The sequence below is a fragment of the Lepisosteus oculatus genome, chromosome 29 (genome assembly GCF_040954835.1).
Source record: "Lepisosteus oculatus isolate fLepOcu1 chromosome 29, fLepOcu1.hap2, whole genome shotgun sequence".
NCBI lineage: Eukaryota > Metazoa > Chordata > Actinopteri > Semionotiformes > Lepisosteidae > Lepisosteus > Lepisosteus oculatus.
Window position 1 is genome coordinate 1,424,445 of NC_090724.1, and position 15,382 is coordinate 1,439,826.

General features: G+C 46.8%; 2 protein-coding genes across 3 annotated transcripts in view; one reads left to right on the forward strand and one right to left on the reverse strand.

Annotated features, from left to right (window-relative positions):
- Positions 1 to 185: 185 nt before the first annotated feature.
- On the forward strand, positions 186 to 1,922 carry c29h19orf25 (chromosome 29 C19orf25 homolog). Its single transcript, XM_006639776.3, has 3 exons — positions 186 to 290; positions 584 to 729; positions 1,173 to 1,922. The coding sequence occupies exons 2-3, from the start codon at positions 594 to 596 to the stop codon at positions 1,352 to 1,354; spliced, it is 318 nt and encodes a 105-aa protein (XP_006639839.2). The 5' UTR covers positions 186 to 290; positions 584 to 593; the 3' UTR covers positions 1,355 to 1,922.
- Positions 1,923 to 2,403: 481 nt separating this feature from the next.
- apc2 (APC regulator of WNT signaling pathway 2) overlaps positions 2,404 to 15,382 on the reverse strand; it is a 35,345-nt gene continuing 22,366 nt past the window's right edge. For both annotated transcript variants that reach the window (XM_069186173.1, XM_069186174.1), the window contains exons 8-15: positions 14,897 to 14,986; positions 13,628 to 14,003; positions 12,860 to 12,958; positions 12,304 to 12,443; positions 12,108 to 12,185; positions 11,408 to 11,524; positions 10,986 to 11,200; positions 2,404 to 10,558 (exon numbers count right to left, since the gene is read on the reverse strand). In XM_069186173.1, coding sequence (XP_069042274.1) covers positions 4,894 to 10,558; positions 10,986 to 11,200; positions 11,408 to 11,524; positions 12,108 to 12,185; positions 12,304 to 12,443; positions 12,860 to 12,958; positions 13,628 to 14,003; positions 14,897 to 14,986 — 6,780 coding nt within the window. In that variant the 3' untranslated portion in view covers positions 2,404 to 4,893. The remainder of the gene's footprint in view (positions 10,559 to 10,985; positions 11,201 to 11,407; positions 11,525 to 12,107; positions 12,186 to 12,303; positions 12,444 to 12,859; positions 12,959 to 13,627; positions 14,004 to 14,896; positions 14,987 to 15,382) is intronic.

Consider the following 15,382-nt stretch of genomic DNA (forward strand, 5'->3'; position numbering starts at 1 on the left):
TTGAAAATACTCATAGTTATTTAAGCAATCAAACACTACTTTTAGAGCATATTAAACCATCCATACGAAAAGCATGTGTACAATAATTGTAGCCTGTAAGATGTGCGCTTGCGCAACTTTCCCCTCCGTCACCCTGATCACGTGATAGGTGCCTGGCTTCCTGTGTTTTATCACGTGACGAGGAAGTCGCCACATGATCCTAAAGCTGACTGATGTGGCTTTCGTCCTTTTCGCCGGGATATGCTGGAAGAGGAGACGGCGTTATAAGAAAGCATTGTACTTATTGCATGGTAATTACAGTTATTTTCCTAGCTTGAATGTCCTTTTTTTTAGGATTACAGATGTAGGCGGATGTACAGTTCGATAAAATGCAGCGAACAGCTTTATCTTTATCAGTGTATTATTTAACGTCGTTCTGCAAAATGTACTTTTTAAACTATTTTTGTTTGATAATTTTAAAATAAAGCATAGGTAGCTGCTTGTATTGATGAAAAACATGTATCCCATGTGTACAGAAAGCGAGTCAATGCAAAAGTGATCTTCAGTCCTGCTCTACAACTCTGCTGCTTCTCTCCTTTGCCAGGGTCTGAGCAATGGGCTCTAAGAGTAAGAAGCGAGTAATTCTGCCAACGCGCCCTGATCCGCCCACCGTCGACCAGATCCTGGAGGACGTTGGCAGGGCCTCTCCTAGCGACCCGGTCTTTACCATGTTTCAGGACTGCTCACAAGGTACCTCTCAGCCGTGCGCTGAAAATCCTTTTCTGGGTTCTGTGCCACGTCACTTGTAACTAAATTTACAGAATTAAAATGGGGGGTACAGCTGTTCATTAACCTCTACGTGCAGCGTTTGTGTGACCCTGGTGTGCAGGTTCCAAACTCTCAGGTATGCTTTTTTGGGGGGAGGGGCGGGTCGTGACGTTGTCATGAAAATCACGAAGTATGAGGCCTGTTACGTTAACAGGTCATTGCCCAACAATGGACTAACTTGCATATCGCTTGGGAAATGCGTGGTGCCAGCCCTGAGCCCGTTCTGGTCAGTCCCCATGAGTTCTAAAAGCTTGAAAGCACCTGTACCCTTCCGCTGCTCTGTGGCCTGAGTGCGCAGATGGGTGGTGTGGTTTGCCTGTTGGGGGGCCGCGGTTCTCAATCCAGCGTCTTTGCTGTTGTGAAAGATTGTGGGACAGCGGCGGAGGGAGAGGTGGAGAGCCGATACCTGCAGAGCCGGAGGTACCTGGAGTGGGTCGAGCAGCTGCAGGAGGCCCAGGCGCAGCTGGCCGCCCGGAGGGGGGAGCTCCACCTGGCCGGAGAGAGGCTGGAGCAGACTGTGGCCGAGGTCAGGGGGAGAGCGCTGTGAGACGGGCCCCCGGGCACCCTTAGGCACCCTCCAGGACCCTGCCCTGCAGTCAACTCCTGTATGAGCAATAACGCAGCGGCACCCGCCTCTGGTGCAGTGCGACTGGCAGCAGAAACACAGAAGCAAGAAGATGCCCCGCTTGGCTGGAAGGACTCTGTAGCTCCTTTATTGTGAGAGGAAATCCTTCAAAAAAACACCATTCAACGAGAATGGAAAAGGAATGTTGGGGTGTAACAGTGGTCTGTAAATAAGTGTCTGTTTTTTCATTTGTAATCAGCGCAGCCCCTTCAGTTATAGTATTCATAGTATAAGCAGTCATTCATCTGTTGTACCCTGGTCGTGCGCGCATGTTGCCACTCAGAAATTACTTCCTGTGGGGGAAATGGCACAAAGAAGCCAAGTGTTGTACATGGAAAGATTTCAGGATTCTCGTTTAGTAGTTGTTAAAATAATTTAAAAATTCTCATTTTGTAACACAATAAGTAGATAAGCTAAAAGGTTAATGATGTTTAATGATGTCAAGACTGGTGTAAATCCCTTATTTCAATAAAAAAAAAAATTGGCGTTACGGCATTTGCTTTTTGTGTGGTTGACATCTCCACATTTCCTTGTTAAGGATGATTTATGTTGTCATCCATAATTTACCGGGCTTCATGTCTGCACAGTTCTTTGTATCATCTCTGCTCTAGCATCCATTCTCCGTGTAAACTTACTCAGGACTTACTCTAGATCAGTTTCACATTGAGTGGTGCAGAACAGTGTCCTGTTTGTTGTGTGGAGTTTGTGTTCTCCCTGTGTTTCCGTGGGTTTCCTCCAGGTTATCTCCAACTGTCCAAAGACATACTGGAGGGCTAACGGGCTTCCAGATAAAAAGTTTCTGATGTGAGTGTGTCCGTCGTCCTGCGATGGACCAGCGTGTACCCTGCCTTGTGCCCGTTGCTTGCTGGGATAGGCTCCAGCTCCCCCATGACCCTGTATTGGATAAAGAGTAAGAAGGGGCATTCCTGCATCAGTCTCTCATGTGCTGCGAATGAAACACCACCAGTTGGTTGGATGAAAACATTTATTTTTGTGGATTCTTTCTCTTCAGACACAATACATTAGCCATTTGTCTTGGATCTATGTTGTTCACAAGCCTTACTGTGATTTTTTTAAACCACAGCCTCAACAGCTGAGCAGGCCTAGACTAGTTAGCCTTGATCATATCACGTTTATGAACCTATCATCTACAACCTATCAACAGCTTTCAGGTTCAAACCATGTGACAGTTCAGGGTACCCTTACCAGGTACATCAACAGATGTTTCTTTTGCCGGTACTGACATGTCAATCAGTGTGAATGCAGGTTCACAAAAAGTGCAAATGAGGTTAAATTTGTTCTCTAAATAGTATTTGTTGGCTTCCATATTGATACATTTCACTGCAATTCATATATTAACCCAAGCACAGGAGTATAGATTGTATGACAGAAAAACACTCTTTCACAAGAGAAGTGGGATATTGTTTGTTTCGTATTCAATTGCAAGGTAACTTGTAGAAGAAACATTGGAACAGTGGTTCTTAGTTGATTTGCTGAACTTAATTTGTTCTAGGAATGTGTAATGATTTGCTTTAAGAGTGAGCTTTCACAGGTCATCCTCAGGATTTTCATTAGAGTCTCCTCAGATGAATGATTATCAGACACTGTTGCTTTTGTGCAACATCTTTTATGAAAAACATTTCTGAGTGAAGTCAAATCGCAAAGAAAAGTCCATAGTAACTACGAAATTGTTTGCTACATCTCTACTTTACCCAGCAACCCTGTACTGGATGGATCTGTACTTTAATAAAACATTTACCCTACATAAATGTTGATGGATTATCAGATTTTCTCAAGGCATTAATGTGAGTGCTGGATATTTTTTCTAGCACAATTTGTGGTGATTTATAACAAAGGTAATGTACAGAGAGTAACTGAAAAGCCCGAATGACAGTATAAAATAACATATCACTGAATGATATTCAGATTTGTCCTTGTAAGACTCCTATGGCCTATATCTCCGAATAGCCCTGAGATTTAAAATGTGTTAGCTGTGAAATACGAGAAAGAACCACTTTTCCAATGGATATTTGTTTTTCTACAGAAAAATGCATTTTAGACACAAATCTGCAAATTGAATACCTTAATACAGTATCCTGTTCTATATCAAAGCAGAAGTAAATACAATTGCCAGTGTCTTGTTAGCACACAATGTTAGCAGTATCTCCCATCTTGCAAATTGCTTGCACCTAGCCACAATATTTTTGCTTTCTTGATATTAGCTGAGCTTTACCTGATTCTAGAGGCAAACACTAATGAAACAGAGCAGACGAATAAGCAGAATTCATAACAGCTATTCAGCTGGATTAATTACAGTCATAAAGCCTGGCTCACTAACAGATTGCTGAAAGAAAAATACCTTTGTATTTAAATAAGTTCCTTCGACACCGATGTAACAGAGCTGTATACAGTATTTGTTCCTCTTTAAGAGTGCTGCTGGACAACATCGACATAATTGAACTGGTGTTTACAGGTGGTGAATATTCAGCATGCAGTCTAGGTTGGCAGTTGAGGCTGTTTGCTCACTGGGAAGGTAGCAGGGACTTCTCCATTGCAGGGTAGGAATTAATACTGCTGAAGAAATACGGGGTTCCTCAGAATTCCAGCAAGCACAGATTGTTTTCAGGGTATTTTGTAGTGTACTGTAAGTCTTGGATTTGATTTGATTTCAAAAGTGAAAGATGAAAAGAGTATAATAGTCTCAGTCTGAAATGTCTTGTAAAAGAGAAACATTTGACATGTAGTAAGAAATGCTGTACGTGAAGATATTTGATCCATAATTCTTACATGTTGAGTTATAACAGCCAGAGCTAAAGTGTTTTTTTCTTTTGACCCATGAGAGGAGACAAGTCCTTTCAGATATATAATTATGTATACAGTATATGAGACGAGCACCTAGTCTCACATTTGGAGTAGTTGCATATTGTATTGGTCTTTGAATCTTGATTCATTGTCTGCAAAACAGACAGAGGTTAACTGCTTAACCTTTTCTATCCCAAAATCTGCAGACCTTTTTTTTCAGTTTACACATTTAATCTAACACTTCTAACAGGCAAAGTTATATGTACAAATACAAAAAGTACAAAAAGGTGAATCTCAGACAGTAATCAGTTATAGATTCTATGTTCAGAAGATCTCTAAAAAGTTCCCCCTTCTCTTCAACCTCCAGTAATGTTGTACATAAATGTGTGCCTAGAACTAGCTTGTCACATAACAGTCAGTGGGATCTTCCACTTCAATCTTTTGCACCACTTTGTCTATAGGCACACATTGTGTATATTTTCAGGATACCCATTTGCACCCTTAAAAGACACATGATTCCTGATGCAAGTGAGTCTTGTTATAAATGCAAACTTCCAGAGGTAAAAGGGTTGATATATCAGAAATCCACCTGAGTGCAATGTTTCAGGAGCACAGTTGGTGCCTAGAGATCTTAGTTCAAGGAAAAGAATATTTGTGACTTAAGCTTCAAGTCTTTCCCCGGGCTTTTCGTTCAGCGTTGGTGCTCGGATCTGCGTGCTCTGCGAGCCGCACGCCATGGGACTGGGGATGTAGTTGAAGGGGGTTACTCTCACAGCCTTGCTGGGCGAGCTCTGGCGGAAGTGACCGATGCCACCATTGTGCCCTTCGATGACATGGGAAGCACATGGCGTGGTCTGGCTCTTAAAGGAACTTGGCAATTCATTTGCGTCCCCCTCTTGAACAGACGCACTGGAGCTTGAGGCAGTGCTGATCTTTCTGAAGAGGGCTGCCTCCTCACTTATCTCGCCAGCTCTTTCTATTGTGGGAGACGTGCTGGAGTTGGTCTTGTTTGTGGCGAAGTCCTCTGTCTGGACAGTGGCATCACTGGTTTTCCTAGGAGGCAGAGTGATGGTGGGGAGCTTTCCGGGCAGTGGAGGCATCGGCTTTTGCCCCTCGGGGGATGGCACGAGGGGCAGTGCTGTGGAGGGGAGGGTGCTTTTTAAGATGTGGGGCACGTCTTCATCCCGAATCCTTCTCCAGGTGATTTTGCCCCTCCCTCGAGGTTCCTGCTGTTTCTGTGTCTTTCTGTCCTCTTCGCTTTTTACTTTCCCACTGGACTCGGAAGAAGAGGACAAAATGGAGGAACGGCTGGTGGCTCTCTTCAGTATGTTAATGTGAGGGGAGGAAGAGTGTCGTTTGAAGGTATCTCTCTCCCGTTGCCAAGCTCCAGAGATGTTCTTCTGAGGGGCTCTGCAGGGGCTCTCCGAGCTGGTTCTCCTGGCTGGACGTACGCCCGAAAGACCTCGGTCACTAGAACTGGCTCTGGAGAGAGCCGCCCTCTGACGTTGGGCTCCCTGCCCCTGTCCTTCATCCTGTGTTTCTCTCGGTCCCTGTCCAACACCCTTCAATTCCTGGCAGCGGGAGGAACAGAGAAAAGCAGCAGGGGCACCTGGACGCATTTTACGTGGGGATGCACACTTAGAGGTAGGTACAGACCTCGAGGAGGGAATTTCACTTCTCTGTCGTAAGAGGCTGGGAGATTCTTTGATGAAAGTCAGCTGTCTCAGGAAGCCAGCCCGGTCCGACTCACTGCTGCTCGAACGTGTGGATGACATGCGAACCAAATCCAGACGGTTGGCAGGAAGGGTCCTTTTCAGCTGCGTGTTTTGTCTGCTGATGCCTGGTGAGGGCTGATTGGTGACTAAAGGTGATATAGTCCGGGAAGCCATTGGTTGCCTTGAAGGAGTCTGCATGAACGGGATTCGAACAGGTGACTTCTGGGTTTTTTTGTGAGCGGGAGATTTGGGAGAAGGAGATGCAGCCGGGCTTGTTTTCTTGTCAGTGGGGCTGTTCGTGGGCTTCACGTCTTTCTTTGGGATCTGTTTACTGCTTTGCGAGGGGGAAGTGAGTTTCTTCTGGGGCTGTCTTGATGGTGTGGAGTTTTGGGAGGACCCTGAAGATGTGCTCTTGGGGATCCTGGCTGGTGGTGTGGAACTTCTTTTAGGTAAGGAGAGCTCAGTTGAATCATTAGCTCGTCCCAGTCTGTGTAGGCTTCTTGATCTCTGCTGAGCCAGGTTCGGATTCTTCACGGGAGTTTCAGTCTTAGGAGATGTTTTTTTCAAGGGAGGTTTTTGTGAACTGTTGGTTTCCTTTTTAGGATTTGGCATGTAGATCACTGTCCTACCTCTGAATACTACAGGCAGGTTTGGCACAGGCTTACGCTGGGCAAAATCTAGCTGTGTTCTGGGGTTTCTGCCATCTGGCATTTTGTTACCCTTTCCTTGTTCTTTGACATTCTTCTTCTTGTCACTCTTCTCTTGGTTTGTGTGGAAGCTGGACACACCAGACATGCAAGAAAGGACAGACTCAGACTCAGAAGAAGGCTCCCTGGATTTCGAAGCAGCCTGCAGCCTTGTAACAATGGAGTGGGCACCTTCCTGAATGGCTCTCCACTCAATGCTGTTGAGGTCTGAGTCTTTGTCTGATGCCATGTTGTCACTCTCCTGGTCCCTTGCTGGATTCCAGCCTTCCACTGCTTTCTTCAGTTTTTGTTTCTTCTCTGATTTCCTTTTTCGGGCAGAATGCCTCCTCCTCTGTTTTGGCATAGCAGAGGTTATGCACTTTTGCAGCAAGTCGTCCTCCGAGTCCAGACTGACTGAACTGGATGAGCTGTCTTCATCATTTTGACCACAGTTCTTTGAGGCATCGCGGTTATGGCCTGATGTTGTGTGACGCTTACTTTTCACCCACACCTGCTGAGCTTTCCCCTGGTGTTCCTCTAAATCTGCATCACTCAGAGAACTAAGAGAGGAACTGAGAGAGTAACAGGGAGGTGTCTCATCCATGATCAAATTGTGCTTTAGCTTATTAGTTATACATTTTTGCTTTGATTGTAGGTTGATGGTCCGGTCTGCACTGGCTGCTGCATGGGTCAAAATGTTTCTGTTTGCCTCCTTGATTTGCTTTCTTCCAGTGCTTGCTTTCCTCCCTCCCTCCCTCTTTGCCTCCATCTGATCATCATAAAAGCAATAAATAGCTTCTTCTGTGGGTGTTGTATGACGCATAGACTGGAATGCCAAGTTACCATGGACATACTCCCCATAGTTGTTCTGGCCTTGGTGCATTCCTGCACTCTGCTTCCTGATGGGCAAGTCTAACTTTGGCAAATTCCTTGGATGACTCTGGTCTTGTCTTTGAATCATATGGCTAGGTGACTGGTCTCTACTTCTGAGCTGAGAAAGAGATGCTTTGGCCTCCCTGCTGTGCATCTGCACTCCTTGCGTGGGCAACACTGTCTTGATAACCCTGTTCATTTGGTTAGTCACCATCTCAGCGTGACCAGCCATTTTTGTGGGCTTATGGAAGTGGGAGAACGAACGAAGATCTTCAATTCTCTTTGCTTCAAGAGCCATCATGTCCTGTTTCTCCATTCTTCTCAGCTGCCAGTCTTTTAAGCCCTTTTCCTCCTTTACTGGATACTGAAGCGTTTCATCACTTAGGGACGTAGTGCTCGAGAGGTTCACAGGGGTCCCTTCAGCCGAATCAGTAAAAGAAGAATCATCTTGATAGAAGTCCTTATCTGGCCTTGCAGTCTTCCTCATTGAGCCCATCTGATTGGTTTGAGCAGGCAACAGCATGTAAACAGGCAGCTGCATAGACCTTCGAGTTTGAGAGCTGAGAACCTGGGTGGAGAGACTGGACATCAGTGAGGTCCTGACCTTCCTAAATTTGGAAGGCATTGCCGAGTTGATGCATTCTTTAAGGATTTCTATGTCATCATCAGAGTTGCCCTCGCCGTATCTATCCGCCTGATTCTCCGCTCCCAAAAGAGGATGTTCTTCCCCAGTTTCTTCTCTCTGTCCATGGGCTGTGTTAAAGGGGGAGTTGTCCTTTTCATGAAGGAGGGGCATCAGCTTGAGCTCCACATCTTTCTGAATATAATGCTCATGGAGAGGTAGGGCACTAAGACTAGAAGCACAGGAGAAGTTCTCTGTAGGCTTTTCTACAGTGAAGTAGATCATGGTATCCAAGTCAGGTGGTAGGTTGAACCTCTCCTTGAAATCTGCAATCTCCATTAACTTGCGTAGGTTACTCTCCCACTGTCCTCCACCAGCCTGGGCGTCCTGCCCACTTGCATCCGCGTAGCAGGGAGTCTTGCTGCGACTCGGGGGCATGGTCTGGCCAGGACTGTCTGGCAGATCACTGGGGCTAATAGTTCCACTAATCATCTCACTGCATGGGTCACTCTGTATAGAACTGGCAATGGAGGGCGACTCAAAGCTACCCAGAGAGCTCACAGAGCTGCAGCGACTCATTACCAGTGGGGTCTCATGGATATAGTTCTCAGAGGAACTAGACGGAGTCATGTCTTCATGTCTGCCTGGCGACACCCCCCTCAAGAAAACCTTTTCCCGTTTGATGTGGCAGGGAATTTCAATGGGCTGGGAAGTAGGGCTGCCTGCACTAACACATTGTTTCTGCTCTGAGACTACTAGTTGACTTTCACTCAAATCTTCCAAGGACTCCTCTTCATTCTTTTCCAGATCACAGTCTTCCACGTCAATTATTTCTACTGATGAGTCGCTCTCTAGTTCATTTTCACTCTGGCTCTGCCCGTCCAAGGCTCCATCTGCAGATGACAGTGAGGATAGAGAGCTACAACGAGAGAAACAGATTGGCGTGTTCTCTACTGAGTACTTCTGCAAGGTCTCCAACTGACTGAGCGTTGGGCTCCGGGCTTGGATTACTGGAGGCTGCTTCATTATGCCCCCACTGTTTATTGCTGGGATCCAAGCTTGTCTCCTCATCCCTTGAGAGTTAATTGGATTCCTGGGAATACCAAACTTAGCCACACTCCCAATTAAGGGGACGTGCTGGTAGGAAGGGGACAGCTTTATAGTGGGCACATTGGTTTCAGAAGAGAGTTTGGTAGGCTCGGTGGCTGGTGTTGGTGGTGGTGGGTCTTTGCATTGGTCTTCTGCATCGGTGCTACTTTGGTTTGGTAAGCTCATATTTGTTCTATCTTCAGACTCCTTTTCTGCCACATCATTAGGGTTTGTTTCTGCTGGAATGCAGTGATCATGTTTATCTAGATAGCCTTGTTGAGCCACTTTCAGCTCCAGCCTGTTTGGTCGCCTTTGCACAGTGGCTGACCTTGCAGAGGGCCGGATCTGGTCTTTGCTGCCAGAGTAACCATCACTGGTACTTCCACTGTTCAAACTGTCCGTGGACAAGCTGGTGTGTGCAGTCTTGAGGCGCAGAAGGGCATGTGCCCTGCTCAGGCGTTCTCTACGGGCAAAACTGCTGGTATCTGAGAGACGACAAGGAGAGCAAGATTTGGCCCTGGCTTCATGGAGTTCATCTGATCCATATTGCCAGTCCACGAAGTGATCTTCAGAGCTCAGGCTGAAACTGTCCTCTGATGATGTGTGCATGGTGATGTCCTCCACAAGCTTGTCGATCTTGGCCACTGTTGTGGTGATCTTTTTGGCTAATTTCTCTGCTGCCACAGATACGTCATCATCTGCAGGCTGGGGCTTCTTGCCATCTTCTGCCTGTGGGTCAACATCTCTTTCAGGTTCACTTCCCTTTTTGCGGGACTGGCCCTGAAGAAAGTTAGAAGAGTTGAGAAACATGGATAGCATGGAGAAGCTCCCCGTGTCTAAACTGGTAGAGACATTGGGAGCTTCATCATCATCAAAGCAGCCAGAATCAGAGGCATAATCTTTAGCCAGGCTCTCAATGTGTCGCAACGGCTTGTTGATGCTTTGAAGCTTAGGGCTCTGCTGCTTCTCTATGGAATCAAAGGTTTCTGCTAAATGTTTGGCATCCAGCTCTGCCTCCAGTGCCTTCTGCTTCCTCATGTAGAGGGATGGCATGCAGGACCCAGGAGAGACGACAGCTGCATCTTTGTACTTTGGCGGACGATTAGTGAGGAGGTTCCTGAGAGCTGCGGCACTGCCCATGGCAATCATCTTGTGCTTGGAGTGGATGAGGTTGCGCAGCATGCTGACTGCCCCCAGGTCCCACAGCAGCTCCTGGTCCTTGGGGCTCCGGGCAGACAGGTTCCACAGTGTCCCACAGGCATTGCTCACAATAGTAAGACTGTGGGACCTGAGGTGCTGCAGAAGAGTCTGTAGGCAGTTGTGGTCACGAAGGATTTGCCTGCAAAATATAAAGGGAGGTGTTACTCAAATAAAGGGGGAATTATTTAATTATATCTGTTTAAACTAAGCCAGTATTTAGTCCTTGAGTGATTCAGACTTTGCCCTTCATGGGCAGTTGTTATCCATAATGTTAAATTTCCATAATGAAGATAGTCATTCTTAGTCCTGTTTTTTCGAGGCTCTGGACAACACTAACCTCTTTATAGTTTTCAGGTTTTAGAAACAAATGATTAATTTTATTTCCTCTAGAGAAATGCCCAGAGTGATACTTACAAACTAATAGTTTCACCCCCATGCCCGGCAGTGAGTGTCTACTGAGTGCTATGAGCTCTTTTTGTAAAGAATGCAGGTGAAAATGCTGTTTGGATCTACCAGGTTATAGGTTCTCCTGGCCGAGTATGAACTAAAATGACGTCTCTGGGTACCTGTAATCATCACGGGTGGCCACCAGGCTGGACACATTGCGCAGAATGCCCCCACCACTCTCTATGATGGCTAGGGAGTTGCTCTGGCATTTGTAGGTGAGTGTGCTCACTAGAAAGCCTAATGCCCCATCCACCGAGCAGATTGCCACCTTGTTTTCGGTGCTGTGTGCCGACAGATTCCATAGGGCGCTCAGCAGACTTTTCAGAGTGGATTCCTGGAAGACATGAAACACAACAGCAGCATTCATACCCAGAGTTCCTGTCTTTTCAGGTTCTTCCTTGGAGCAGTTTTATAGGTGTATGACTGCTGACCTAAATCATTCAAATAATGAAATGATGTCCTTGAATAGGTTTATTAAAATAAGCCAATTCCCATCCAGTTTGTAAAATAATTATTTGGTACTGTGGTAAGAAATCCTCACCTTAGTTGCCTGCAGCGCACAGGTGGTCAGTGCAGTCACGCTGCCCACCTCTCGTAGAATCTTCTTGCTGTTGATGTCAGCCCGCCATGACAGGTTTCTCAGAATACTGGACACCACCTGAAGAGAAGGCAGAAGGAAGGGACAATATCATCTACAAGAAGGATCTTCCTTGGTTTTGGGATCCCTGAGTCATCCTCCCCTGACCTTACATGTTGTTCTATAAAGATATGTCACTTAGTATTTAAATTTCCAAAACCTATAGAGCATCTTGATGGGGCAGAAGTCAGTTTGGTGCATCATTTGTGCAGGTTTGGTGAGAGTTTCTAATGCCAAGGTACAATTTCCACAATCGTCTTTCCTCTTTCCTGCCTTGTGCCCTTTGTCTGCTGGGTTAGACTCTAGACACTGCAGCCTTGTCTTGGACTCGACCTAAATGTTTTCAGATTGTCCAAAAGAGCATAGATGGGTTATGTATTCAATATATGTAACATCTTTCTCAATACAATTTGAATATATAGACATTTGTGCTTATTTTCCTCTGTATTGATCCTATGCTAATGTCTTGAGGCTTATTCATTAGTGGCTGTTTCCTAGTTTCCTCTGTCTTGCTCTTCATACAAGTGTCTTTGATCCCAACTTGGAGGCTGCAGGTGGTTAAAGTGTGTTTAGTTTTAACCCTTAAAAGTATTTTGGACACTACCTGGTGCAGTTCCTCACTGTCAGAAGCAAGCTGGGCAACAATAGCTTGCAGGCAGCTCTTCTTGGAGCACAGCGCGGCCTGTGTAAAATCAAAACATTTCGAAGTGAATGCCTTTGGCAAGTTCAAGTGCATCAGGTGTTTGTCCTGTATTAATTGTCCAGTCGCCTAAGAGTGAAGGGGCTGGTCGAGCTCTCACCTTGTTGACGACGTCTCCGAAGGTGAGGTTGGTGAGAGCCATTCCCGCGTAGCGCCTCAGTGCCAGGCTGAGAGGCTCGCTCAGCGTGCCGTAGAGCTCCTGGTCCAGCTGCACCAGCTCTGCCACAGCTTGCAGACCCCCTGCCAAGCGCACAAGCCACCACCACTTCAACAAAGAGGCTTCAACACCCAGGCATCCAGCAATGCTTGCAGGCATACGAGGCAGTTCCTAGTTTCCATTAATTCGATGGAAATTTCACTCGTACATTATGCATGCATGTGTTTGTCTAATGCAGTTTCTGGTAATGTTGAGTGGCGTGGTATTGCGGGGAGTGTGTGAATCTGGCCAGTGATGGACTGGCATTACTTTCCAGGGTGTACCCTGTTTGCGCCTGCTGATTGCCTGGATGTGCTCCGACTCTGCCATGACCCTGAATCGGATGAAGCGGTTAGAAAATGGATGGATGTTATGTAGACATTGGAAGCAGTGAGATGTGTCAGGAGTCAGGAGCCCCCAGACTGTGCTGGTTTTGGTTCCTTACATCCCCCAGGCTTACCGAGCTCATTCATGGCTCTTCGATACTCCTCTTCGAAGGACAGCTTCATGATCGCACACATAGCCTGGCAGATCTGAGGCTCCACTGGCTCAGGAGTGGCTGAGGACAGGAAACAGTGCAATATTGCAATAAGACAACCGCCTAAGGAACAGCCAAAGCTGAGAGAAGCAATGTCTACCTAGAATTCAGCATCATACATTCAGTGTTGGAAGAAAACAGTGCATTTAATACGGTTTTAATTAAAACAAAAGCTTATGCCCAAGGCTGTATCCAGGTAGCTCTCCAACATTAACAGCTTCCATAATCTGACAGGTCCTCCGCTGAAGTCAGGGAAATAACTTGGAATGAGGACGTTAAGTTGTGTCATCTATTAAAAGTCAACACATATCTTTTCTCAGGTGCATTCGAGGGCACATATCTTATCATCACACTCTGTGCTTTAGTTTCCCTCCGACTGCACTGTCCCCACTGTCACAATCCTATTTTGACTGGGCACTTGCCAGATTATTAAAATTGATGTTTTACATTTTTTGATAAATGCTTTTATATGAGCTGAACTTCTAGTGAGCATTTACTGTATACTTTTTAATGTATATGATTTTTACGACATTTAATGTTAATTCTTGGGGACGCCCACTGTTCATCAACGGGCTACTTTCCGATTCCCGGCCCTGTACTGCCTTGCAAAGGTTAACTACGTGTAGGGTGCCTGGTGTTCCCAGATCAGCCCTCCGTGTCCAGTCTGGGCACCGCGCGGCGGTTCCTGACCTGTGGCGCTGCTCCCCTCCTGGCCGGCGGGGCTGCGGTGGGTCTCCAGCCAGTCCCAGCCGCCCTCGCAGTGGGCGCGGATCTGCTCCAGCACGTGCAGGACTCTCATCTCGCGACGGGCCTGGCCCTCGTCGGGTTGCGAGTAGACGATGTTGTGCAGGGCGGCGCTGGCTCGTGCCCGGGCCTCTCGGCTACAGCCCCCGCCCGCGCCCGCGCCGGGCCCGTCGTGCAGGATCTGCACCAGCAGGGGCACGCAGCCCGACTTGCGCATGGCCACGCAGCTCTCCTGGGAGCTGGACATGGTCAGCAGGGTGCGGGACATCTCCTCACGGTCCCGCGTGGCCAGCATGGACAGCAGCCAGAACACCATCTCCACCTGGAGAGAGACAGCCGCCGTCAGCCCCGCCCACGTGCACCATGCACCAGAATCCGAAAGCGCAGATTCTCTGGGAAGAGTGAGTTAGGGTAGTTATGCAGAGCCTTGCCACGGAGTTCTATCCATCAGTCCAGCTGCACAGGGGCCTGGCCATTTCATCTCACTGGGGGGGGTTGTAATAATTTTTAAGGGCCTGAGTCGGCTCTAGAACGTATGGTGTCAGTGGGAGCACTCAGTGTAACTCCCAGAGCAACTGCTGCATCTTAATACTTCAGCACATCTGTGAAACATCCGCTGCATCGCAGGGCACACACTCATGCCAGAGCCAGCTTTCCCAGAAGCCAACAAACCTCCCAGCATGTCCTTGGACTGTGGGAAGAAACCGGAGCACCTGGAGGAAACCCACATGAACACACGGAGAACATCCAAACTGCACACAGACAGCACCCCAGGTACAGAATTGAATTCCCAAACACATACAAAGTAAAAACACATTCATCTCAGCTTTAGTGGTTACATGATGAAAGTATTGTGGGTGATGAGTTTGTGTAGCAGTCTGTTACTCTGTTGACATGGCTGGGTAAGCCGGCGCCAGTGGTATTTAATAACACAGTCTTAGCTCATCGGGTAGAAAGTACTGTTCAGAGCAAACCAGCTAATATTGATTGGAGGCTTTCAGGGGCCCATTACTGCTCTTTGTGCTGCTTCCTTTTGCTACTGGATATTGCTTCAAAATAACATCTTCTTATCAGCTACGAAAAGGTTGTCTGTACAAGAAAATGTGTGGCAAGACTTGTGATCTTATAAAAGCACTGGGACTGCTAGCAGGGAGGGAGAGAATGTCCAGTCACACACTGCTGTAAAAAAATCTGATGTAAAAGACAGGCTCTTACTTTACTTCCAGTGTCACTTGGGGCTTCTGAAATGGCACAGCAGGCTGTGTTCTCTGATTCCGGGATGGACAGTTTTCCACAGCTATGGGTCTGAAATGCACAAGAGCATTTGTGGTGAGTTGCGCTGGTGTGGTCAGCCAGAGCTCCTTCACAGAGCAGTTTTCTTCTTTTGGAAGCAGATATGACCTACTGCAGAGTGGCTTGACTCCGCCTGATGATAAAAAAAGCAAACGCAGTAGACAATGTGACTTTGCACTTATTAAAATCATTAAGACCAGTGATAGTTACACTTGCTTGTTCTGGCAATTTTTTAAAAATAGGTTGGCTGCTCTATGAATCAATGTGTCAACGGCTATTGAAGAAAATGTCAAATTTTATCCTTCAATAAGGCCGAATGCCAGCAATACCATGTGAGAAGCCTTTAATATTTGCATTCGTCATTCCCACCCACCCTCTGATCTCTCAAGTTAGAAAGGGCAATAATGC